General features: G+C 38.2%; 1 protein-coding gene across 1 annotated transcript; it reads left to right on the top strand.

Annotated features, from left to right (window-relative positions):
• The first annotated feature begins 741 nt into the window (after nucleotides 1–741).
• LOC106053995 (uncharacterized) lies at nucleotides 742–24542 on the top strand. Its single transcript, XM_013209696.2, has 7 exons — nucleotides 742–1563; nucleotides 9682–9972; nucleotides 12383–12572; nucleotides 13280–13494; nucleotides 16799–16942; nucleotides 17703–17963; nucleotides 21741–24542. The coding sequence occupies exons 2-7, from the start codon at nucleotides 9814–9816 to the stop codon at nucleotides 21951–21953; spliced, it is 1182 nt and encodes a 393-aa protein (XP_013065150.2). The 5' UTR covers nucleotides 742–1563; nucleotides 9682–9813; the 3' UTR covers nucleotides 21954–24542.
• The last annotated feature ends 514 nt before the right edge of the window (nucleotides 24543–25056 follow it).

Genomic DNA, 25056 nt, shown 5'->3' on the forward strand with positions numbered 1-25056 from the left:
GAAAGCTGGAAACTTAATAGTTTTAATGGACATCGGGTTCGATCTCCACAAATTTACCTTTTACCTTTACCTATCCCTTAGTCTGTTGGACCGTTGGGGCACCATGCAAGATTCGTCGACCCAAATATGACACTGTAAATAATACAACTGGTTTAGTATGAAAACATTGTAATCTCTAGTTTCTGAATCCGAACACCAACGGTCACCAATGTCTTTTGACATCATATTTCATTTGCTTCATGGGGCAGACTGGTCGTGTAGGTATTCAGGCTTAAGTCGGTAGGACGGCACCGTAATGAGGGTGGGGGTGGGGAGGGGGCGCCTTGACTGAGTGGTTAAGTGCTTGGTTTCTGAACCTGGGGTCCTGGGTTCGAATCTTGGTGAAGACTGGGATTTTGTATTTCGGGATTTTTAGGGCGCCGCTGAGTCCACCTACGTTTAATGGGTACCTCACCTAAAAGAAAGGCCCCCATATGTCAAAAAGCTAAGGGCCTACGCAATTGTTAATCCGACCCTGTGCCACTGCCACGTAAAAAAAATAACAGCTAAAATCAATAGGACGAATATCGATTTCCCCCCCCCCCAATATTGATTGATTATATTCCCGCCAATACGATATCTGCAGACTGGTAGGGGATATAACTGCGCAGTCACTTTGCGACAATAGCGAAGCAGGCGATAAAAGGACGACGAAGATCCGCTTCCTCCCCCCCCCCCCTCAACCCTATTAGGGCGCGACATAGATTTCAGTGTGGCAGACATTATAGGATTGTCACTCGGGCCTTACAAGTCAAAGTTTGGCCAGACCTCAACAGGTGATAGCGTTAATTTCGGATGTATATTTAAAACGAACACATTTCCGTATACCTGTCACTTTTTTTTTGTTTTTAAAGCCTCGTCTCCGTGACGGAATGGATTATCAGTTGTTGTTTTTTTCCCAGCATTCACTATAAGCATTATGTGTTGATATGGTTTCTATTATAATATTCTTCTGTGAACGTCATGAAGGGAGAGACATTTTATTGTGCTGCTATAGTCTGATATAAATAGAATCATATTAAATATTCCAGCAATCTTGTTTTAAATCGAGTGTTCGTTATTTCTTTATTTGTTCATTTTGTGTTTCTCGCCCCTGCTGCTCGCTTGGAATATTGGATTTTGACAAGAATTGTGGGCCTTGGTTCGCACCGGAGTTATTGTTCCTCGAACAAAGGGACTGGGGTAAGCACAACAACAGAGGAAGGGGGGGTTGTGAGAACTGCTGGTGGTGAGAAAGTCTGGAAAAAAAAAACGGGGGGAGGTGGATTTGAGAGAGAATTAAAAAAGAAAAAAAAAGGAACCTGTAGATCAGGATTATTGCTGGAGAGACTAATTTGCCCCATGTCACATAATTTGTCCAACTTCGAGAACGGGTTATGCTGTGGGCTGTATCCGGTACAGTTGTCAGTATTTCTCTACCAGGTTATGTTGTGAAACTCTAGACTTGGTGTGTGTTCGGATACGACGGTCAGGATAAAACTAAAAAAAATTCTAGATCTAGAACTTCTTAACAGAAGCTGGAAGGTAAGTTCACCCATAGATCTACCTGTTACTCTTCTGAAATAATCAATTTACTTTTTGATTGATAAAAAAAATATCTAGGTCATGGTGTGTGAATACCATTTACCTGGGGTAAGTGGGGTTAAGTCTCAATATGTTTCTATTCAAAACTATGAAAATGTTTACATAGTTTAATCTCTGTGCTTTACACAGAGGTATGACTTGCAGTGCTGGATGTGTACATGGTTTTATTTCTTCATGCTAAGCACTTCTTCTCATGTACACTTGATATGTAAGGCTATACAGAGAGAATCATGTGTAAGGGGATTGATACCGGGACCTAATTATAAGATTCGAACTGCTTCTTTGCATATCCTAATGTCGAAGTTTAATAGTGAGCGTGTTGGACATTTTAATCTTATCATCTCTGCCCGTGCCCCCCCCCCCCCCACCCTGGGGCATGGGCCACCAACCAGCAGGACGAGTGTCTCCAACTGTCCTCACGTCTTGCCATCTGCTTGGCATCTGCTTCCAAATCGCGGCGCCATGTATTCATGGGCCGTCCCCTATTCCTCTTTCCTTGGAGGTTCCAGGTTAGGGCTTTGCTAGTTATGTTGGATGCAGGCTTGCGCAGAGTGTTTGCCATTTTAGGTTAATTCATTTTTCTATTTTATTGCATTATGTCTATATACCCAGGCCTGCGGCTATAAAACTCTTTTTTAACTAAAGGAATTTTTGCTTTACAGAAATGTTTTTTTTCCTTGAGACTTTGAATAAGAGATTGACCCTTTACAAAACAATTAGATCAATTAGAATATTCAATATAAGACATTAGTTAGGCTAGTTTCACATCTAACTTCACACTCACTTTCACCTATCTGGGTACCACACAAGATCTGTCAACCTTCTTTCTCCATTCTTCTCTGTCATTTGCCTTTGATAGAATTTCATTCTGATGTTCTTTCTGAAAATATTGAAACCTTCCTTTTTACCTGCCTGGGTGGACCACTTCGGGGGCCGATTTAGAGTTTGTGTTTCCACACTAACTGTCATTGTAACCTTGTTTAATAATGTCTCGTAGCACATTATCTGCCGAACGGATTTTTCTCATTCGTTACAATTATCTCAGAGGCTTGGTGGTCGAGTGTTAAGGAGCTTGGCTTTCTAACCGAAGGGTTACGAGTTCGAACTCTGGTGAATAGGGGTTAGCCAGGTACAGTATACGAATACGACGGGGGTCCCAGTGGTGCGGCCATCGGGCGCGTGTCTAGTCCACGAGTCCGGAGTGTCCATTGGAAGAGAACGCAAAACAAACTTTAAGTTTAACCCCGAGTCCCAGCCCCCGTCGGACAGGATGGCGGGAATGAGGAACTCGCCGCCCACTTCAGGCTGGTGAAAGGGAGCTTTTATGTTCCAAGTGCGACGGACAAAACTACTAGACTATTTCAGATGGTGAATAGGGGAATTTTCAGATCCTTGAGTTGGTACCTGACATTAGTTGGGAAAAGTAAAAGTATTGTAATGGCCACAGGACATCCTCTGTCGAAGAAAACCTGGGTCGCTGTGCCCCGTGGTCTGTAAAGTCAGCAAGTGGAACTTGACTCTTTTGTTTAACCTTAACTTTATGTGTATAACCTATATCTACTCTGGGATTGCGTGGCCAGGTCAGATCAAGCTATTTAGTTTGATCATTTTGCTTCGAGTACATAGTTGGTAGATACTTTTTCTTTTACTTAGGCGAGGCGCCTCCATCGCCACTAGGATTCTAGGTAAACAAAAGTAGGTCATTGCTGTGACATGACATAACTTACCCGGTCAGGTGACCTAATTATTAACCAGCAAAAGCAGCAACACTGTGTAAACTCCCTGCCTTCGTGGCCCACTCCCCTCCAAAACACATCTACTGTGCATATACATTATTTATCTTTGCTCCTGATTACCCTAAAGAAATGTCTACACGAAGGAATGAGTGTTAAACACTGCACTCTTCCTGTCAATATAGTTAGACTATAAACATCCCCATAGGCGCCACCCAATAAGACCTAGACAAGGATTGAACAGTACAGAAACTACGTTAAGAAATACAAAATACTTAAATAAACAACAAACAAAGCTTATATTTAGCGTACCTATATCAATTAGGATGGCTGCCTGGTCGTGCGGTTTGCGCGCTGGACTGTCGTTCGGATTTATCGGATTTAACCCTGCCCGCTCCCATCCCCCGTCGTCCTGCTGGAGGTTTGGACTAGGAAGTAAACTATCTTCAACTCTGAAGGAACATCCGAAACATATAAAACAAACAAACAACAAGTTTGGATCAGTCGTGTAATAAAATTTGTTATAGATCTAGACTAACAATAAAAAATCATTTATAAAAAAAGATTAAGAAAGCGATCGAACTTGTGGGCTAAAGCCTTCTCATGTTTCTCAAGCAAACGCGGAGAGTGTATGAACATTGAAGATTGTATAGTTATCTATTGATTCTATTTTTGATTGATCTCACTAAGCCTGAGACGGCTGCCGAATATAAAGAGGACTAATTCAGCTTATACTACCACTTCAGTCGAGTACTATTTCTTTCCTCTGTTTGAGATACCAAACAAAGTAATTTATTAATAATAGTTAATTAACAACTTGGTTAGTTTTTTAATATTGATTCTTGTGTTGTCAGTTAAACGAAATAATTATGCGAAATTTCAGCTTGATCCGAGATTGGGTGTGGGAGAAATAACATGTACAAACCTTTGGCCAGACAGACTGACACACAGACAGACAGACAGAGTGAGTTAATGTAAGCTTTAAAAAAAAGGGGGGATGGGACTGGTGGTAAATTGGGTACCGAGGAATCAATCCCCATCCGACTAGAAATCTGGTTTGATGGATTAAGTCTGCAAACTCAATGCATCCGGTGTTTAAATCCACCCACCTCTAAATGGCGCCATTACATCAGTTGGTTGATCACCAAAGTAAACAATGTCGCTGCTTGGGTCACAAAAACCTTACAATTAGCCTGCTTTTATGGACACTGTCTCATTCATTGTACGGCAACCCCCCATCGATCCCGACAGACCCCATCGCTGCGAATTTTTAATACTTCTACTTAAAGACTCAGTTCCGTAGTTGGCATTTACTCTGCTTGCGGTGGCCAGTTTTTTTGTTTTCGATACGGAGGTCAAATAATTTCGCGACACATTTTGTAACATGACACAATTTTAAAAAGACTATTCCTCCTTTATACAGCTGACCAACTTTTGTAAAAGCGATTATTTAGCTGATGAACGATAGATTACAAACCTTTGACATGTACACAGATTGATAAACACAGTATATTTTCAGGGGTAACCCTCAACAGGGCCGGTCCTAGAGGTTGCGGGGCCCCATGGATAATAAGTGAAAATTAAGATACTGTATTAGAAAATAAATTCGTCTTGGCATTTTATTTACAGTTTGCTAAGTACAAAATCACTGTTAAATTAACTTAACAGTAGATACTAGTTTTCCAACAAAACGCTGATAAATATTTATATCTGCCTTTTAGATTTACTATCGGCTAGCAAAGTATAGTTTTTTTTCCAAAGAGGTCGAGCTAAATTTAGATCTACATTTGTATGTCAGTGACTATTAAAGTAAATCAACTATATGAACTTCTTATTTTGGTTCAAATTCGGCTTATTATTACATTTTTATTAAATGAAAGCTGACAAAGCTGTTTCGTTTTTGTTTTTTTATATCGCGAGTAGGATTGGCGTTTTCCATATTGAATGACACCCCGAAATGACAATTTTGTCTGTTTTAAGAAGATTTGCATCAGTTTTCAGAAGACTTTAATAATTAAAGGAGATTTTCATGACTTTTTCTTATATTTTATAATTTCAGGAGAATTCCAGGAACCCTTAAATAAGTTAAAATGGTTTAATTTAATAATTTACACCTAGAATTCGCATCGCGCGGGGGCACATCAAAGTGCGGGGCCCACTGCGGCCGCATAGGCTGCTATGGCCTAAGACCGGCCCTGACCCTCAATAACAGACAGACGGACTACATAAAACCTATTTTTGCATTCCCTTTTTGGGAAAAAAACAAGGTCCTCGATAGGGCTATTCAATATTTATAAACATGACTGGTTAAGTACAATTTTTTTAACATATATATTTGCTTAACTCTCTACCGACATCCCACCCACCCCTTTTTCCTTTTTCTCCTTAAATCATATCTTTACTTACTCTTATTATTCAGACGCAGTGGTTTCAAACTTATGAATGTTAGCGGGAAGGTCCTTTTGATATAGGTCGTGTGACTTAACGGGCTGGTTAGGGAAAACGTTATCATGTCTAACAATCTGGGAGGCTCTGTTCTGTGCTGCCTTGAGGGGACAGGGCGGTGATAAGTGTAGGGGCGCCGTGCAAGGCATCGGTAGAATTAATTAGTTTTTTTTTTTTTAGCCGTTGGGTAGGTTCAGAAAGATAAATAGAATGTATTGTTGACAGTGGCAGTAAAGCAATCACAAAATGATAAATCGGTCACTGACATAGGTGTGTATGTGGGATGGGTGGGGCGGGAATGTCTGCGTGTCTTCAATATGTCTGCCATTCTATTGTGTGCCAGTGCGCTTTTCAGTGTGTGTGTGTGTCAGTGTGCCTGTCATTATGTGTTTGTGTCTATATTACATAGTATTATTATATTTTTTTTATCTCTCTCTCTCTCCCTCTCTCTCTCTTTTAAAGTATTTATATTAGTACATGTTTTGTATGGGGCCTATGTATTATTATTTTTACATTTTTTGTAGATGTAGGCATTATATTCGCTTTCGAAGGTTAAAGATCAATGCAGTATTTCACATCATACGCAGTTGCGACCTGCATGTTTGGCCACATTTAACACAGGCAAAAGCTATTGTCGTTTCGTCTGCGCATGTCTTCGGCAAGGGCTTCTCTTCCTATGAGTCTCACATGTGCGTCCCGCGACACTCGTGAGAGCTCTCCGGCTGTCTCTTTCAGAGGCGATCCGCTGACAGCTGCCTTCTTCTAGGCCACTGAGAGCAATATGTTGCCTGATTTTGATCTTTATAGTGCTTCCGGGTGGCACCTCTGATAAGCCTGTGACACGCCGACCTCCTTTAATTTCACCCAAATTTTTTTTTTATCGCAATTGGCATGTGGTCATCTCCCATACGGGATAGATGTCCGACCCAGCGCAGCCGTCGAATGAATAAAACGGGTATAAATGATGACTTGTCAAGCCCTTATGCTCACAGAGAGCGATATGTATGTGTGTATGCCATATCGTATCGTATCGTAACAGATCATTAATGAATGCTGACATTCTTTACACAAATGTATGGAGAACCGATAGTCTGCCCCCCCCCCAATCACCTTTTTTCTATGCCTGCCCTCCATCACCTTTTTTTCTATGCCTGCCCCATCACCTTTTTTTCTATGCCTGCCCCCATCACATTTTTTCTATGCCTGCCCCCATCACCTTTTTTTCTATGCCTGCACCATCACCTTTTTTTTCTATCCCTACTCCCATCACCTTTTTTCTATGCCTGCCCCATCACCTTTTTTTTCTATGCCAGCCCCCATCACCTTTTTTCTATGTCTGCCCCCATCACCTTTTTTCTATGCCTGCCCCATCACCTTTTTTTTATGCCTGCCCCCAATCACCTTTTTTTTCTATCAAGCTTCTATTAACTCATGTGTTGTGTTTGTCTGGTATAAATGTTTGTACACCTTTTTTTTCTCCCACTTCCCATTCTCGGATCAAGTTGAAATTTGACTTCATTATTCATAGTCCAATACCACTTATGAGTGAATCAAAACATTAACCGATTCGGTAATCAGCTTGTGGCAATTATTATTATTTTTTATAAAAAGAAATGAGTTAGACCTTGCAGCATTGAGAGATATGACAGCGATTTTGAGGTTCTTCCCCTTATGCAAGCTTCGTATTTAAAATAGTATATCTTTTATATATATATATTTCGCTTGTTTTTTATGTGATCTCGACTCACGGATCTGATAAGTTTGTAGCTTGGTGCCCTTTGACCTCCAAAAGATATTCTTTTTTTTTTGAAAATGTAAACCACGATATTGTTACATACAAACATGTTGAGCTTGAAAGAAATCACGCCAGATTAACCAAACGGCACGACTCCGGCACGCTGCTGCGCTACTGTCCAAACTTCCTGGTTGTAATCACGGCTTCCTGGTCTATCTAGATGTCACTGTCAAACGGCATTCTACAAAATGTCCCTTCACTCTTTAAAACCTCTCTGGCACCTTTTAGTCCCCCCCCCCCAATCTGCACATACGATCTCATGCTGAAAAATTAAACAATAACACACACACACACACACACAATTGCACCTTTTGGCTACAAACTTAACTCGTTCACACCAACACACATAAGACAAATCAGCGCACACACGCACACAGTTATGTCTTTTATTTTCCTTGAATTAGTTTTATTGACATGGGACAGAAAGTTATCTCCTCTGTCCCCCCTTTCCCCCCCCCCCCCCCAATCCACTCTCTTGACGTTAGCCAAACACCAAAAACCAAAAAAATATTTGTGATCTACATGAGGTGAACACTTTTTTTTCCCCCCGAGCTGCACCGATTGAATAGCGTACAATCACACAGCGAAAAAAAAAAAAAGAGGGGGGAGACCAAAGCCAGCAAACCGTTGATAAGAGACGTGAGGCCTGTGCGTGACACAGCTCTGTTTGAATTGAATGAGACTTTAAGATCCAATCTGTATTTTCAACCAACTTTCTCCTTTCTTTGTAGTTCGACTCCTGGCTAGATATCAACAATAGGAGACAAGTGTGTTGACTGATTGCACTAATACCGCATTGTGGTATTGTGCTTTGGAAAAGTTTTGTTTTTTTAAAGTATAAAATACAGGGGCGGAGAAGGTAAAATGGTTTAACTATCACTTAATTGAATGGCACGGCATCGCTTCTCTGACCTATTCCACTGACAGAGTGTGGTATGCGCTCTGGACTGTCGTTCGGTCATCTCAATGGTCCCGGGTTCCAACTCTGCCCTCTGCCAACCCCATCGTCAAGCGACAGGTTTGGGTTTGTAATTATCTTCAAATTGAAAGAAACATGTAAAACACCCGAAACATTTAAAACATCCGGAACATGTAAACCATCCCGAACATGTAAACCATGCGGAACATATAAAACATCCAAAACATGTAAAACATCCGGAACATGTAAAACATCCCGAACATGTAAATTATGCGGAACATGTAAAACATCCGGAACATGTAAAACATCCGGAACATGTAAACCATGCGGAACATGTAAAACATCCGGAACATGTAAACCATGCGGAACATGTAAAAACATCCGGAACATGTAAATTATGCGGAACATGTAAAACATCCGGAACATGTAAATTATGCGGAACATGTAAAACAAGCAAAATTGAAGCACATTGACACCAGTGCAAGAAGGTGATGAAAATGTTGATGTTACAATGACTTCTTTGAGTCTCTGTTTCCGGTCCATTCACTTACCTTCTACGCGTAAAAGTTAAAATACACAAACACTTAAAGAGAGGGAAAGAGACGAAAGAGAGGGAAAGAGACGAAAGAGAAAAAGTGAGAGAAAACAAAAGAAAGTGTGGGTGAGAAAGAGTGTGAAAGAGAGAGAGAGAGTGGGGAATGAGATAGAGAGAGGGGAACATACAGATTGAGATAGAGATAGATAGATAGATAGATAGATAGATAGATAGATAGATAGATAGATAGATAGATAGATAGATAGATAGATAGAGAGAGAGAGAGAGATGTAGAAAAGATAGATCTGATCGAGGTTTACATTGTATTTTCCCTGGAACTCGACTTTGAGACTCGCAGTCTTCACCGAGATTTGAGCTTGACACCCATGATTCTCTTGCCAAGTGCTCTTATTACTCGGCTACTTTATATATTATATTATATTATATTATATTATATTATATTATATTATATTATATTATATTATATTATATTATATTATATTATATTATATTATATTATATTATATTATATTATATTATATTATATTATATTATATTATATTATATTATATTATATTATATTATATTATATTTATGCACTCAACTTGTTTTTTTTTTAAATCATTGACAGCTGAATATTGATAGTACGAGCAACATTATCAGAAGCACTACAAACCAATTCTAAACGGACTCTGTGTGGCCTGGCTCGGTACTTGACCAGAGGGACCAGTTACAACTCACAATACACAGACACAGCCTGAAGATGCTTAGGCGGCACAAGAAAGTCAAACAGACCCAAGAGAAAAAAGATAGCTCCAGGCTATCACCGGAAGTGCTGTACAACCCGGTCAATGAGACTGCCCACTGGAGTCAGGAATCTTATTCCTTGGACGGCCTGAAGGAGAAATTCCAGTTTCCACAGGTGACAAAAGTATAATAATAATAATAATAATTATATTAATGATAATAGCGAATAATGGCTTAGCGTCTCAGGCCTCGGAGAGTTTAAAGGGAGGGGGGGAGGGGCTTAAATGTAATATCTACTTTTCCGTTACAAAAAACGTGGGATATATATTTCTGATCTTAAGAGATATCTAACAAGCAATATATATATATATATATATATATATTATATATATATATATATATATAAACTTAAAAAAAAACAACACAACAACAAAGATTATCTAAGGGGAAGAACTCCGCACTTACAACTATATTTTTTCAACAATGTAGAAGCTATTTCTCTTATTTGATATGAAACAAAATAATTAATTACCAATAATTAATTTAGTAATTGGCAATTTTTTAACAATTGATTCCTATTTTGTTAGTTACAATAAATAATTGTTTAAAGCTTCAATTTGATCCCAGAGCGGATGTGGGAGAAATAATGAGTACAAATATCTAAGAGGACCAAACCCTAGTTTGTTAGCCAATCTGTGAGGACTGAATAATTATCTCCCTTGTTGGTATCAAACAAAATAATTAATTGCCAGAAAATAATTGTCTAATTAGTTATTTATATAATTAATTAATGTTCAGTCTATGTCAGTAAATAATCGAACAAAGTTTCAACTTGATCTGAGAATGAATGTGGGAGAAATAACGTGTACAAACTATTTACCAGACAGACAGACAGACAGACAGACAGAAAAACCTTTGTAAAAACTAGACTGGCCGATCGAAAACTACATGAATAAGACTATGAGGGATTTTAATCAATGAAGTTCACATTGTATCTGGTGTTAACGGCTTTGTATTTTGTATTTAAATCATTATAATGATTTTGTTCATTTTTGAGGAGAGCAGATTCAAATATCTTAACTCTGCTTAACTCAACTCACTCTGTCTACCTGGTAAAAAGTTTGTACACGTTATTTCTCCGACACCCAATCTCGAATCAAGTTGAAATTTTGCACAACGTTTTCTTTTACATGACATCACAAAAATTAATAAAAGAAGTAATTAATTACTTAATTCACTATTGGTAATTAATTATTTTGTATGGTATTTCGAACAAGAGAAAGAAATAGTACATTCTCGGATCAATGAAAATTATTCATTGGCATAGACAAGAAATGAATCAATAAAAAAAAAGTAACCAATTAGTCAATTAATAATTGTTAATCAATTATTTCAATTGATACCAACAAAGAAAACTAATTCAAATATATATGGCTAAATTGGTTAAGTTTTGTTCTCTCGATCATTTATTAACGGTATTTCTTCCTTACGCTTTATTACTTTAAACTATTTATATTTTGTAGCTAACAAAACATGAATCAAATAAAAAAAAAAACAATTAGTCAATCAATTATTTGTAAGTAATTATTTTGTTTGATATCGTATAAGGGAAATAAAGGAAATAACTTGTAAATCTTTGATAGATATAGTTATAAGGGGAAGATCTTCAAGAGAACATTATGAGAAGGAAAGAAAAACGTCAGATGAGTGTAAAAAACATCTGAACTGGGCTTAGATTTCTGTCTTGCATTGGAGTATTTCTAAATTCCAGAAGAGCTTCATAAGCATCTGACTTTGATTCTCTAGATTTCTTCATTATGTTCTTCAAAATTTTAACTGCTGACTCAGCTTTTCCATTGGATTGATGGTGTCCTGGAGAAGATTTCAAATGAGTCACGCGCAAATTCTGAGGTTTCCTTTAAAAAAAAAAAAAAAAAAAAAAATCAATGTTATTTTTTTGTTAAGAAAAAAAAATCTATTTAGTATGCATATAAAAATTAATAAGTAGTTTCTCATATTATTGCATGAACTGTAAAGTCTCACTTTTGTTACAGAACTCTAAACAAGAGTAATTTTTTTTTTTTAAGGAAATTTTGTTTCTTGAAACTTTCAATAAGAGATTGACCCTTTTCAAAACAATCAGATCAATTAGATAATCATTATAAGACATCAGTTAGGCCAGGTTCAGATGTAACTCTACCTTCACTTTCAACTATCCCTGCTGGACCATTGGGACACCACACAAGATCTGTCCACCATTCTTCTCTGTCGTTTGCCTTTGATAGATTTTCATTCTAATATTCTTTCTGAAAATATTGAAACCTGCCTTTTTAACTACATGGGTGGACCACTTCGGGGGGGGGGGGGCGATTTGTGTTTCCACACGAACTGTCTTTGTAACCTTATTTTTTTTCCAAATGAATTTTTTTTTTTATTTTGCTTGTTACAAAGCTTACATCAACTTTTTGCTTTGTTTTTCATAGCGCCTAATGCTTACAGTTTGTTTGGTTAACATAGCTGTTATTAAAGCGTTGGCAAAAGATTAATCATGCTAATTAACAGTAATGTCTGTTGTCTGTCGTCAGATAGTTCGATGTGCCAACAAGCTCGTGCCTGGTGACAGCAAGAACCTGCCAGTCAACATCTACGTTCCCATGCTGCTGTTCACCGGAAGGACTGCTAGAAAGATCCTAGCCAAACATGTTGGCGTCGAGGCTAAAACACAGAGGCTGGTCGAGACAGAGGATAGTATTGTCATACCATCGGATTACGATGGTAAGTTGTGTTGGTTTTACTGAGACACAGAACTTGGTGGCAACTTTATGAATATGGAACATTAATACAGGGCCAGCTATATGGGTTGTGGCGCATTGTCCAAATGGATTAGCGAAATCTTTAAAGAAAGTACTACAAACAGACTTACAAGCACAAAATTTATAATGGTGGTGAGATACACATACCATTGTTGCGGTCTTATTCCCCTACCCTTCTTTCTCTTTACTATGTTTAATTTGTTTCTTAAAGGGTTTGACCTAATTGCATAAAACATGATTGCATATGAAGTGACTGACAATGACACAATTACATAACTGAATTTGACCGAGACCATTCGTAATAGAAGGCCTCAACACTGACCTGCGACGTCGCAACCTGTAAACAGTGGAGACCAATAGCTAGTTGCTACGTCGTACATACCTGTGACGTGTCAACGAGCTATTGGTCTAAACTGCCCATATGTTGCGACGTTGCAGGTCAGTGTTGATGCCTTCTGTTACGAATGGTCTCGATTTGAGTAGCTGGTGGGATTACTGGCTGAGTGGCTACCTATCAAAGAGGGCTTGAGTTCGAATCTTCCTAAAGGCAGCACAAAGACATTCTCCCAGAAACTACCCCCCCCACACACACACACACATTCGGAAATGAAACTGAACCAAATCGCGTTGAGCACAGCATAAAAAAATGTGTTCCCTTATTCTCCTCAGGTCACTTTCTACGCCTGGCGTCACGGACCACACACGACAAGTCGACAGTCCGGTCACTTCTTCACATAGCCCACAGCGACATTCCTGCCTTCGTCAACTTCAGCACCATCGTTTCCTTTCCCACACCACCCAAGAACCCCAGCAGCAGTAGCAACTTGGACAGCACGGGGAGCCAGATCAGCGTCAAGTCTGGACCTCAAGTCCTTTCAGACAAGGTTTGGATCTTTAGTATCTCCTACACCACTACGTTCCCCTCCTCCTCCCCCCCATTAAAAAACTTCTTAAATCACACCTAGTTGCCTCAAAGTTCTCAAATAATATCTATGTATATAATTCTCTTCATGGCTAAACCATTCCTGACACCAAGAAGTCTTGGAAAGATCACTCTTTTATTTCTGCAAGTCGAACTAGAGTTACCCCAAGTAACTTTAGCGACGAAAAAAAAAGAGTGGTGGGGGGGAAGAACAAGTAATCGACTCTGTATTCATTGTTGGGCCCTATGGGAAACGGATTTCGCGGGTTCAAGTTTGGGTAGGGATACGGATAATAGTGGAAAATTAATAGTTTTTATTAGAAAATAATTTCGTCTTTGCATTTTATTTATTCTTTACTACGTACAGATATGCATTAAAGTCGGGTGGACTCAGGGGCGTTCTAGAATTCACGAAATTTTTAATCCAGGCCTTCACCAGGAATCGTACTTGAAACACCCGGCGATGTAACCTGCAACCTATGTAAAATATTTCAATACCTGCTCGGAGTGATTTGATAATACGCTTATTCACGCCAGTGCCGCGCTTTGGCCTTAGTGCCACCCACAGTGGCGCAATGTTGGGAGACGACTGTTGATACTTTTTTTTTTTATTGTTGTAAACAGCAACTTAAGTTATAATAAATATTATTAATTATTACTTTTAAAATCTTAACTATGTGTTAGAGGTTCTCTAACTAATTATCATTTCTAATCAGAGATATTCATGCAAACAAAAACAAACAGAAAACAAACAAAAAATTATAAATATCTTGCGTTTATGAAAGTTGTTTTGAAACTGAAATTGTGTATGGTAAATTGTGTGCAATTCTTGGCACTGTAGCATTGCAGATACAAAGCCATTCCATTTTTGAGCACATATTATTTCAATATGACGATTAGAGGAATTATATCTTCCACTCTATGACTTTAAAAAAACATACAAAGTGGCAACTATCTACCAGTATCAAAGCTAAGTTGATACGAAGATCAAGTGCTACAAATTGAGATATTGTGAAACATACAGCTCAATTCTTTCTTTCTATAGTTAGCAACATTCAAGCTCAATTTAGCGTCCTTGGTATTGTTTTAATTCACGTGAAAATCTCCAATAAATTTTTTCGTCTTTTTATTATTTCCATTTTTTTTTCTTCATGACGTGGCACACACAAGCTTTCTCATTCAATTGTCTTGGAAACGCTGATCTAATCTATCGTTGTATTGATCTAAATCATTCATTAAGTTTAAGGTCACAAAGAGGGTCTGTGGATGTCAAAATCGATGTGTTTCATTATGTTTATGTATGAGTAAGATCAATCCAATCAATCGCATTATTGATTATTTTTGATACAGATAAAACAGGACCGTATTTAGTCTCAAGAAGGACCTTATCTATTTTAGGCAGGGCTGGATTTAGGGGAGGGCTAGCGGGGCCACACCCAGGGACCTCCAGAAGAGAGGGACCTCGACAAAGCAGAAAAAAATATGTATTTCGACGGGTCAAAAACATTTTTTAAAGTATTTAAATTTTGCATTTTAATTTTACCAACAATACTTGCAATCTTACAGTAGGCAACACTGTCGTTTAAAAGTGTCCGCTTCTATGTACTTCTCGATGACAACAGATGATCTAGTAACACTCTGACCGATAGTGGGATAAAGGAGTTTTTAAGTCTTCTGCTTTAGTCCTAATGGAAAGGAGACGACCACGTCGTTCAGATCAGTGGTTTAATGGGTGAAGGTTATCCGCCCTGATTTGAGTTTTAGAGCCCTTTATATGTCTAGATGTTATGTCAGTACCACCTAGGATTTATACACACGAAGAGAGTTTAACTGATATGCTATTAAGAAGTATTTAGATAATGAGAGAAGAAAGCTTTAACTAAAACTCATTATGATTCTTAATTAACTCACTCGAACAATTTTTTTGGGGTCCCCGAGTAAATAAGAGCCATACTCTAGAGCAATGTGTAAATCTCGCGCTGGTTCTTTGCTTCACTATGGAGACGCCATGTTGAGTCAGACTCTCAGTCCATTATAAATCATAAACAAGCAAAATAAAAAAAATCCTTTAAAAAAAAGCAACGCTTATCTAAGGGGATTAACTCCGCACTTACAACTATTACTTACTATTGACTTAATCCTGTGTACTCCCAGGGGAGCATAGGGCCACCGAACTCGGTTCTGAGCAGCTTTCTTCACCTGCCCTCATGTCATTCCAGTATCCTCAGCTTCACTGATGGCTGACCTCTTCCAGGTTTGCTTGGGTCTGCCCACTTTCCTCTTTCCTTGTGGGTTCCAGTCAAGTGCCTGCCTTGCAACATTGGTAGCTGGTTTTCGCAGGGTGTGTCCTATCCAGCTCCATTTTTGTTTTGTGATGTCTTGGGCTATGGGCTTTTGTCTAGTTCTCTCCCACAAATCGATAGTAGTTATCTTTTCTGGTCACCTATGACCTAATTCCTAATATCCGGCGTAGGCATCTTTTAGCAAAAGTCTGGAACTTTTCCATATTTGTTTTAGTGACTCTCCAAGTTTCTGAACCGTATAGACTATAGAGTATAGAAGGACAGACTTAACGTTTGTATTATAGATTCGTATCTTGTTATGTAGAGATAGTGCCTTAGAGCGCCAGATTGTTTGAAGAGTTGAAAAGGTAGACCTAGCTTTATTGATCCGAATTAGTATATCATCATCAGCTCCACCGTCTTTACTAACTCTACTTCCCAGATAAGTGAAGTGGTCCGTATCAAGGATGTTCTTTCCCTGTAGCATGATTGGGTTCTCTTGTCTGTTGTTGATCCTCATAACTTCTGTTTTCTTTTTGTTGATTAGAAGTCCAGTCTTTTTCGCTACTTCCGAGAGTCTGGTGAGTTTGGTCTGAGCATTTTGTTGTGTATGGGAGAGGAGGCAGATGTCATCGGCGAAATCCAGGTCCTATAAATGTTGTGTTAGTGTCCATTGTATGCCGTTTTTATTATCTAAGAGTGTCTATAACTATATATCTCATTAATTTAGAAGTCATTTCCCCTTTTCGAAATCAAACAAAATTATTAAAAACCAATAATTAATGGACTAATTTATTGATTATTTTTTATTGATTCGACGTTTTTTCAGTTACAATAAATAATATTGGAAAGTTTCAACTTGATAAGAGAATGGGTGTAGGAGAAATAACGCGTTCAAACTTTTTACCAGACAGACAGACAGAGCTGATATAAATTTTGTAAAAATAAACTATGATCTTCATCAGACTGGTTTTCTCTTTCCAGGAGATTGTCCACAAACCTGGCTGCGTTTTCGTTGTCCGTGGTGTGACCAAAGGTTTCGCCAAGAGCAAAAGAAGACTTCACGAGATCTTGCTGCTACAGTGTACTGATGAGTCTGGGCGTGACCTACTGATTCCTACAGACCAGGTCAGTAAATCTCAACGAACTGTTGAACGTACATATACACTTTTCTTCCACAGAACAACCACTATGATAACAAGATTCAAAAGTAGATGCCGATGCACATTGCGGTGCATGCGTTTTATACCTAAAAAGCTGAATATCAAGAATACAAGTTAGATTATTTTTATGGTGTGCATTATTTACATATTTTGGCTTTGTCTTGTTCATCATCTTTTGCAAACAACTAAGTTAATTTTTTTTTCTAGACTGATTCGGACCTTTAGTATAAGAAGATGTCCATTCTCTTTTCAGTTCCAGGACTTGCCTTCCAATATACCGTCCTCTGGTCAGAATTTGGTTAGAGCTACTTCGTTAAAGGGCATTTTCTTAATCAATATCTTGAAAAATCTTTGTCAGAGATAGTCTTTCAATATAGCGTAGTCCACTTCACATCTGGTGTTTGAGTAGCCTGAAAAGAATGTATATTTCACTTACACGTGATCATAGTTGGCAGATTTATGTGAGAATGTATATTTCGCTTACAAATATTGCCCTTTGGCAGATTTTTGAGACATTGTATATTTCGCTTAGAAATTATCATAGTTGGCAGATTTATGTGAGAATGTATTTTTCTCTTTAAATGATCATAGTTGGCAGGTTTATGTAGCAAATCCTATCTAGCCCAAGACTATGTCGTAAAAACAATCTATTATATTTGTGTTTATAATTAGTAAAAAAAAAAACGGTGTCGTCTGCTACATAATGTCATTCTCTCTTCCTCTAGTCTGGCGAGTTTGTCGAGATCCAAATCCCGCCCAACGGAGACAACAAGCTCTCGGTTCTGCCTCATCAGCTGATTGCGGCCAATCGCTACCCTTCTTTGGTGCGTTTCGTGTATGGGCAGCACGCCCCACGCCTGTCCCCCACGTCCTTGATGTTCACCTTGGTGGACACCTTCGAGGAAGAGTCGCTGATTGCCTGCATGCTGTACCCCAACCACGCCATGATGATTGAACTTCCCATGACCTCGAACTTGACCTTCCAAGTAAGTTGACTGCATCGTTTGAGTTAGTAAGGTCCTCAATGAAGCTTGAACTACCACTCCGAGATCTTCCCGCCCGGAAGTTTTGCATCCACCATTTATGTTTACTATCAAGCAGCTAATTTGAATTTGCTTAAAGTACTTTCTATCAGATTTTAGACTCACTTGCTGTGACTAAGACCACTTAGTTGCGTTGGATGTGGCGAAATGCCAACCTGGTCGTGCGGTATGCGCGCTGGACTTTCGGTCGGTCGTCTCGATGGTCACGGGTTCATACCCATGCCAGCTCCTCCCCCCCCCCCCCCCCCCCACCGTTATGAACATCAAAAACATGTGTGAGCCCGGGGGCAAGGCGCTTTATTTGCACCCTCCACCCATTTTCAATGAACGTCAAGTACAAATATAGGTTGCGTATGGCGCCCCCCCCCCCCGAGGGTGGCGACAGGATATCGTGCCTCGCCCCCACCTCACTTCGCCTCTGGATGTCAATTAGGTCTGCGTAGCCATATGAAGCACTGCACGCCTCCTTAATATTCGGACCCGGAGAAAGCAATGACTACAGTTCGTTGTGTGTGAGACATGTGTATCGTTCTATATAAATATGTACACGTCAGGGGCGTAACTAGGGATTTGGGGGCCCGGGGGGGATTGACCTCTTTGGGGGCCCCTTGCATTTTGACATTCGACATATGACATGAGATAATGTACGCAAAAACATATAAACCCCAAATCAAATTTGTTCAGTATATCAGTAAACTTCACAAAAAGTAATCATCAAGATTCTTTTAATGAATAATACCGTTGTTTATTAGTTAGATAATGCACAAGTGACAAATCTCAATTGATATCGCTTCACGTCGTGCATTCTGTGCAGCAAAGACATCTATAACATCAACTACATCGATACTTTCTAGTATTTGTGACTTCACTGACATTAAAACCATGATAAGCCTTTCTTGCGTCATTGTGCTCCTGAGATAGTTTTTGATGAGCTTGAGCTTTGAGAATGATGTCTCACATGACGTAATGGAAGTGGCCTGAGTTAGCGATATTCGGAGGAGGTTGCAAGGTTTGAGCACACGTAATTACCATATCAAGCCTGTTTCCTCAATATGTCTATTGGTGATTGTATTACTGTTTGTTGATGAAAAGTGCTCGTGCATCAATGACATCATTGAAAAAGCGATTTTCCATTTATTTCATCATATAAACAGGAAAAGTAGCACAGTTTGTCACAAGCGTGTCTTCATCTAACAGGTGTCTTGGTTCAAGAAGAAACCCAAAGGTATCCATTTTCTTTCCAGCCTTTGGAATCTGCCCTTCATCTCCATGTGAAATCTGTCCAGCACATCTGTCGCAACACGTTTAAATTGCAGTTCTATTGACTGTCCTACATTAGAACTCAACTTCCCATCAAGTCTTTTCTTTCTTCTGGTTGTTTTGATTACAGGGAATCCATAGTATTCACTACCTTCTTTTGCTTTTTCGATGGATTGCGTTTTTGTCAGTTTCTCATCATTTTGCAGAAAGCATGAAAGGGTACTAATTTCTTTAGCAGCTTCCCGTATATGCAGTCCAGACTTTTGTAGTTTCTTCCGAACTATATTAATTGGGCGCAGGAGCTTTGACTAGAATTCAAGATAGGCAAAAAATTCTTAATTTTCCACTGCATGAAGAAGATTCTGTGCTAATATTATATGGTATTACGTCATTGTTGGTTGTTTATGTTTTGTGCGAAAGCAAAAGGATTCAGAGCATACAAAAGTGGGAAACATCCATCTCTCGTTATGCTCGAGTAAAGAAATACTCCGATAAGTGGACTGCCGTATTCACCATCACAACTGCTGACGAGTAGAAAATGCAGAGACATTACTCAACGAACGACAGATGAAAAGCAAAGTGAAATACGATGCAAAAGCAAGACTACCTAAAGATTATACTGTCGGAGAGTTCGTCTAGGTCAAACTTGGCAGAAAGCAGTTGTCATAAAAAAACATTCAGCACCCAGATCTTACATCATAAAGACAAACGATGGAAAAACATACAGAAGAAATTAACGCTTTTTGAATAAGAGTTTCGATGAAGACATCTCTGGGTACTATGATACCGATGAAGACAATGAACTGCTAACTGTTGGAACAAACGAAACAGACAGTTATAGACCAACGTCTTAAGAACTTGTTGTGCCAGTCAAGACAACCAGAAGTGGACGAATTGTTAAAGTTTCTAGTTGACAGGGCCGGCCTTAGGCCACTGCAGCCTATGCGGTCGCAGTGGGCCCCGCTCTTTCATAGGCCTCGCGCTAATTCCATTATTAAAGTAAACAATTATAACGTATATAAAATAACAGGGTTTTCGCGACCTCCTGATTTTCCAGGGCCTCCAGGAAATCTCATAAAAAGGCGAAATATACGATTAAGTCCTGAACTTTTTTTGAATTTATTCAAATCTCCTAAAGAATAGACGAAATTGACATTTTCGGGTGCCAATAAATAAAAAGTGGTATTGCGAGCTTTCATTTGATAAAAAATTATTGCAAAGACAAAAGTAGGCCTATTTTCTAATTCAAAAAAAAAATAGTTTTGACATTATGCTTATCCCTACCCAAACTAGGCCCCGCGCGATACGTTTCGCATAGGGCCCCGCAAAAGCTAGGGCCGGCCCTGCTAGTAGATATCACTCTTAAGAACTTTAAAAGGAAGGGTGCGATAATAACTTCAAAAGGAAGGATGTGTTAATATTATATGATATTACGTCATTGTTTGTTGTTTATGTTTTTTGCGAAAGCAAAAGGATTAGATGTAGCCTAAATAAATATAGAGTTTCCATTGGATTGAGGAACGATGAATAAAAGGGTAATAACTCGAGTGTGAAGTTTAATTCTGAAATTATAGACGCCAAACCCGAATAATGGACAATTTTAGCATTATTAAGAATAACTTTTAGATCTGTTATACTTGATTCTGTAAATTTTGCTTCAAGTTTAATTAGTGTAGCCATATAATACTCGCCATTTAGATCTATTATTAGTAAAGGTAACAAGATACCTGGAATTCGCTGTATATCATGCAGTTTTATTCGTGGCAACAAAGTTTAAAGTGTAAAACTAACTTTAAAAAAAAACTTTGATCACTGTGGGAAAAAATATTTTTAAAATGTCAACAAAGTCAACGTACTGATAGACCTAGATCTAGGTTAAGTCTTTGTTATAAATTTAATCCATAAATGTTGAAAAAAAGACACCCGTTGACACTATTTGTCAATCAAATATATTAATTTATGTATTTACAAATAAATTTCGGATACCCATTTGGGGGCCCCCCCCTAGGTGGGGGCCCGGGGGGATTTTAAAATTCTCCCCCCCATCCCCCCCCCCTTTAGTTACGCCACTGGTACACGTATAGGTCTAGATTGCTTTTAAAAGTCAATTATATCTTGATCGTTTGAAACTTCTGGCCCGCTGCGTCCTAATTGGATATCTGGTTGATGACAAGAAAAGGAAAAGGCACATTCCTCGTCCCGTATGCTAGGACAAACTTGTACAAATACTCCTTCTTCCATAGAGCTATTAGAGCATGGAATCTGCTGCCTGAGCTAGCCAGGAAAACCAGTGACTTGGCAGAATTTATGTCATTGGTTAACATACATGAGTAGATGCATGACGCGTAGGACGTAATCATCTTCTTTTTTTGAAGTAACGTCTGTATTATATAAGATAAGATATGAATACATTTATTGATTGTATAATTAGATTTTAATTCTGATCCATCTGCTTGTCAGGTTGCGACCAACCGAGATGAGGTGATGGAGCTGGGTCTCCCCAGACACGCCTCCATGGTTCTGGAAGAGAAGCGCGAGCAGTTCATGAAGGACCTGAAGCTTAAGTGCAAGTTCCTGCATCACGTGTCTCCAGGGATGACCCCGACTGACGAGCTGGCCAGCGCCACCGTCAGGACCAGACAGTTCATTAACGAATCATTTTTCTACGTGTAGGGTGGAGTAAAGGGTTAGGGGGCTGTAAGAGGGTTAAAAAAAAGGGCCTTTTCACTTGCTTGTCTTTGATATTTGTGGGCGGAGTAATTTGATGGCGGAGTAATTTGTGGGCGGAGCATAGACTGTTTGTAGTGAAGGTGGGTTTTATGGGAACAAATTAATGGCCAAACTTATTATGGTTAAGGTAAAGCTAACTATGGGTGGAGCTTTTGATTGGCGAGGTTAATTGTTGGTGGAGCTACTACTGAACCTTAGTGGGCGGAGTCAAAGGATCAAGTTTAATAAGCTCCTCTTTGGTCTTAAAAAGTGATTTAATATACAATCAAATATGATTAATGAGAACAAAAATATATATCAATGTTATTATATTTGTGTATGGTTTATTCGTCTGTATTCATTTTGTGTATGTTCTATTTGAGTTCCATAACCCAGTAAACAAGATTGTACAAATAAGATGCTATCCAAACAAAAATAGTTTAAACAGACCAAACTATTTGCCACATTCTTCTTGATAGATACTTCACCAAAGCGATATGAAAGACATGTCACTTTTTTTTTAGCAGAAAACTTGTTCGAATAGCACATGTCAGATGAATGCCACGTGTCATATGACACCTGCTAACAAGGGTTACAAATTGCGGGTCCCAATTTAATGGATGCACCCCTCTTCTAAATTTTTGTTTACAATGATAACTATTACTATTATATTTTTATATCAACATTTATTATACATTTATTATACAACATAGTTAGGAAGCAACTCAAATGCAACAGGTGTCAATGGGTTAATTAAAGCTACGTCAATCGCACTAGACACTAAATATGTTAACTAAATATGTTAACCCTATAAGTCTACATCTTTTAAAAGCCTTGAGCCATGACTGATAGTGATATGCTAAATGTAAAGCCAGGGGCCCCTGCCAGGTGCTTGACCCAATCAGGATCTGATCGATCAACATGACATTATTTTATAATAACGTCTGACATTTTAACGACATATTCCCACATTCTAATGACAAATGACACATGAGATAAAGATATATGACACGTGACATGTGTTCAAATGGCATATGACACGTTTTCTAATGATTTATAACATGCCTTATAATAACATATAGCATTTGTTCTAATGACATCTATATGACATATGTTAATGACATAACTCAAACTCAGTACACACCTTCAAGCTACACTAGGCACTTTTTCAAATGACACTTCTTTACAAAAAGTGAAAGTGAGAACTGTTGAAATGACACTTTCAGGTGAAACATAAATGCCACTGATGTAGTTTTGTTTTTTTTCAATGCCAATCAATACGGCAAGACTGTCTCTACAAACATTTTTTAGCCACTACAGGGTAAATCATATGGTGTAACAAATCCTTATAACTTTCAACGACTATCAATCATAGAGACAATCTTAAGATTTCAGAAAGTAGACTGAGCTGTGTATCTGTCTATAATTAGGCCTGATTTTTCACAGATTCATGTATACACTATATTATGTACAGAAAGATATGCTCAAAAAAGTGATATATATTTGTATATATTGGTTTCAGACAATGGACTTTGAGTTATTTTATCATTTACTTGTCCCCTTTATTTGTATAAGATAAATTTTATTATAAAAAAAAAAGATATAAGCTGTATGTTGGTGCCATAAGCGTTCGATGGGAGGCAGAGCCAGAAAATATCACAGAGGAACTGTATATTGGCTTCCATATAGTACATCGTCTATCATTCTAGACGAGTTTATTTGACCTATATACTCATTTGTTATCAATTTAAAATAACTTTGCAGAAATGGCAAAATGTTGTTCCATACCAACGTCATGTCGTTTGTCCACATGTATTGTGGTCTTGCAATCAACAGACGAAGTAGAAAACGAGGGTCATTCAAATATTGACCAACATAATTGATAGTTAATTTACCCTTCAAGAATTATAACAAACATTGAATTCACATTACCTTTTTATTGCAATAATAAGATATGCAAGGACGATAACAATGTTTCTGTTAACATTTCTTTTCTCGAAGAATTATCTCCCTTGTGTTACGATTACCCTTTAGCCTATAAAACGTTGTTATTGTTTTTTTCAGAATACAATGTACATTAAGATTCAGGGCTATCGTTCTCCAACTGTACAAGTTACTGTTACTATTCATGTAGTGTACAATTATTATTTAGATGTTAAAATTTGATTTTCATTAGATATTTTAATAATAACTTTGTTAAATTTGCATATCAGTATTTAAATATTATTTCATATGTAAGAATATTCTGAAATGCATAACCATTGAGCACTAGCTAACGTAACAATGCATATGTATCTATAACGATTCTGTTATAGTCGAGACAGCTACTATAACAATACATACACATAACGATTTTGTTATAGTTGAGACAGTCGTTATTCCAATGTAATTAATCATTTTTTTTTTTAAATCAAGACCAAAAAAGAATAATTTTGTTTTGGCATTTTTGTTTCCAAAAAGTTTAAAATCGAATTGATTTTTTGTTGTGTTCAATAAATGCAACACTTAAAACCTACCCTCGTGTAGTGAGATTTGTGTTGCCTGACAATCTAATCATCAAGGTGTTTTTTTTGGTTTTACCTGGTCGTTTCTCTGTCACAGTTTAATATAATCCCATTTGTGGCTGAATGTCTTGTAGTAGTAGCGTCGGGATGCCATCATGATGATTCCGAGTTCAAACCCTGCATGTTTCTATCCGATGTCCTCCTTCAGGAGCTTGAAGGAACATCTGAAGATATGAAGGAAAATCTGAAGGAACATTTGAAGAAACATTTGAAGGAACATCTGAAGATCTGAAGAAACATCTGCAGATCTGAAGAAACATCTGAAGAAACATCTGAAGATCTGTAGAAACATCTGAAAGAACATCTGAAGGAACATCTGAAGATCTGTAGAAACATCTGAAGAAACATCTGAAGGAACATCTGAAGATCTGAAAGAGCATATGAAGGAACATCTGAACATCAGAAGGAACATCTGAATATCTGAAGGAGCATATGAAGGAACATCAGAAGGAACATCAGAAGGAACACTTGAAGGAACATCTGAAGGAACATCTGAAGGAACA

This window comes from Biomphalaria glabrata, chromosome 5 (assembly GCF_947242115.1).
Source record: "Biomphalaria glabrata chromosome 5, xgBioGlab47.1, whole genome shotgun sequence".
In the NCBI taxonomy this organism is placed as follows: domain Eukaryota; kingdom Metazoa; phylum Mollusca; class Gastropoda; family Planorbidae; genus Biomphalaria; species Biomphalaria glabrata.

What these genes read in the sequence shown, in the direction of transcription:
- LOC106053995 (XM_013209696.2), top strand. Translation starts at nt 9,814, where the DNA reads ATGCTTAGGCGGCACAAGAAAGTCAAACAGACCCAAGAGAAAAAAGAT. An exon ending in AGAAATTCCAGTTTCCACAG is followed by an intron (nt 9,973 to 12,382) that starts GTGACAAAAGTA and finishes GTCTGTCGTCAG; the next exon opens with ATAGTTCGATGTGCCAACAA. An exon ending in TACTGATTCCTACAGACCAG is followed by an intron (nt 16,943 to 17,702) that starts GTCAGTAAATCT and finishes CTCTTCCTCTAG; the next exon opens with TCTGGCGAGTTTGTCGAGAT.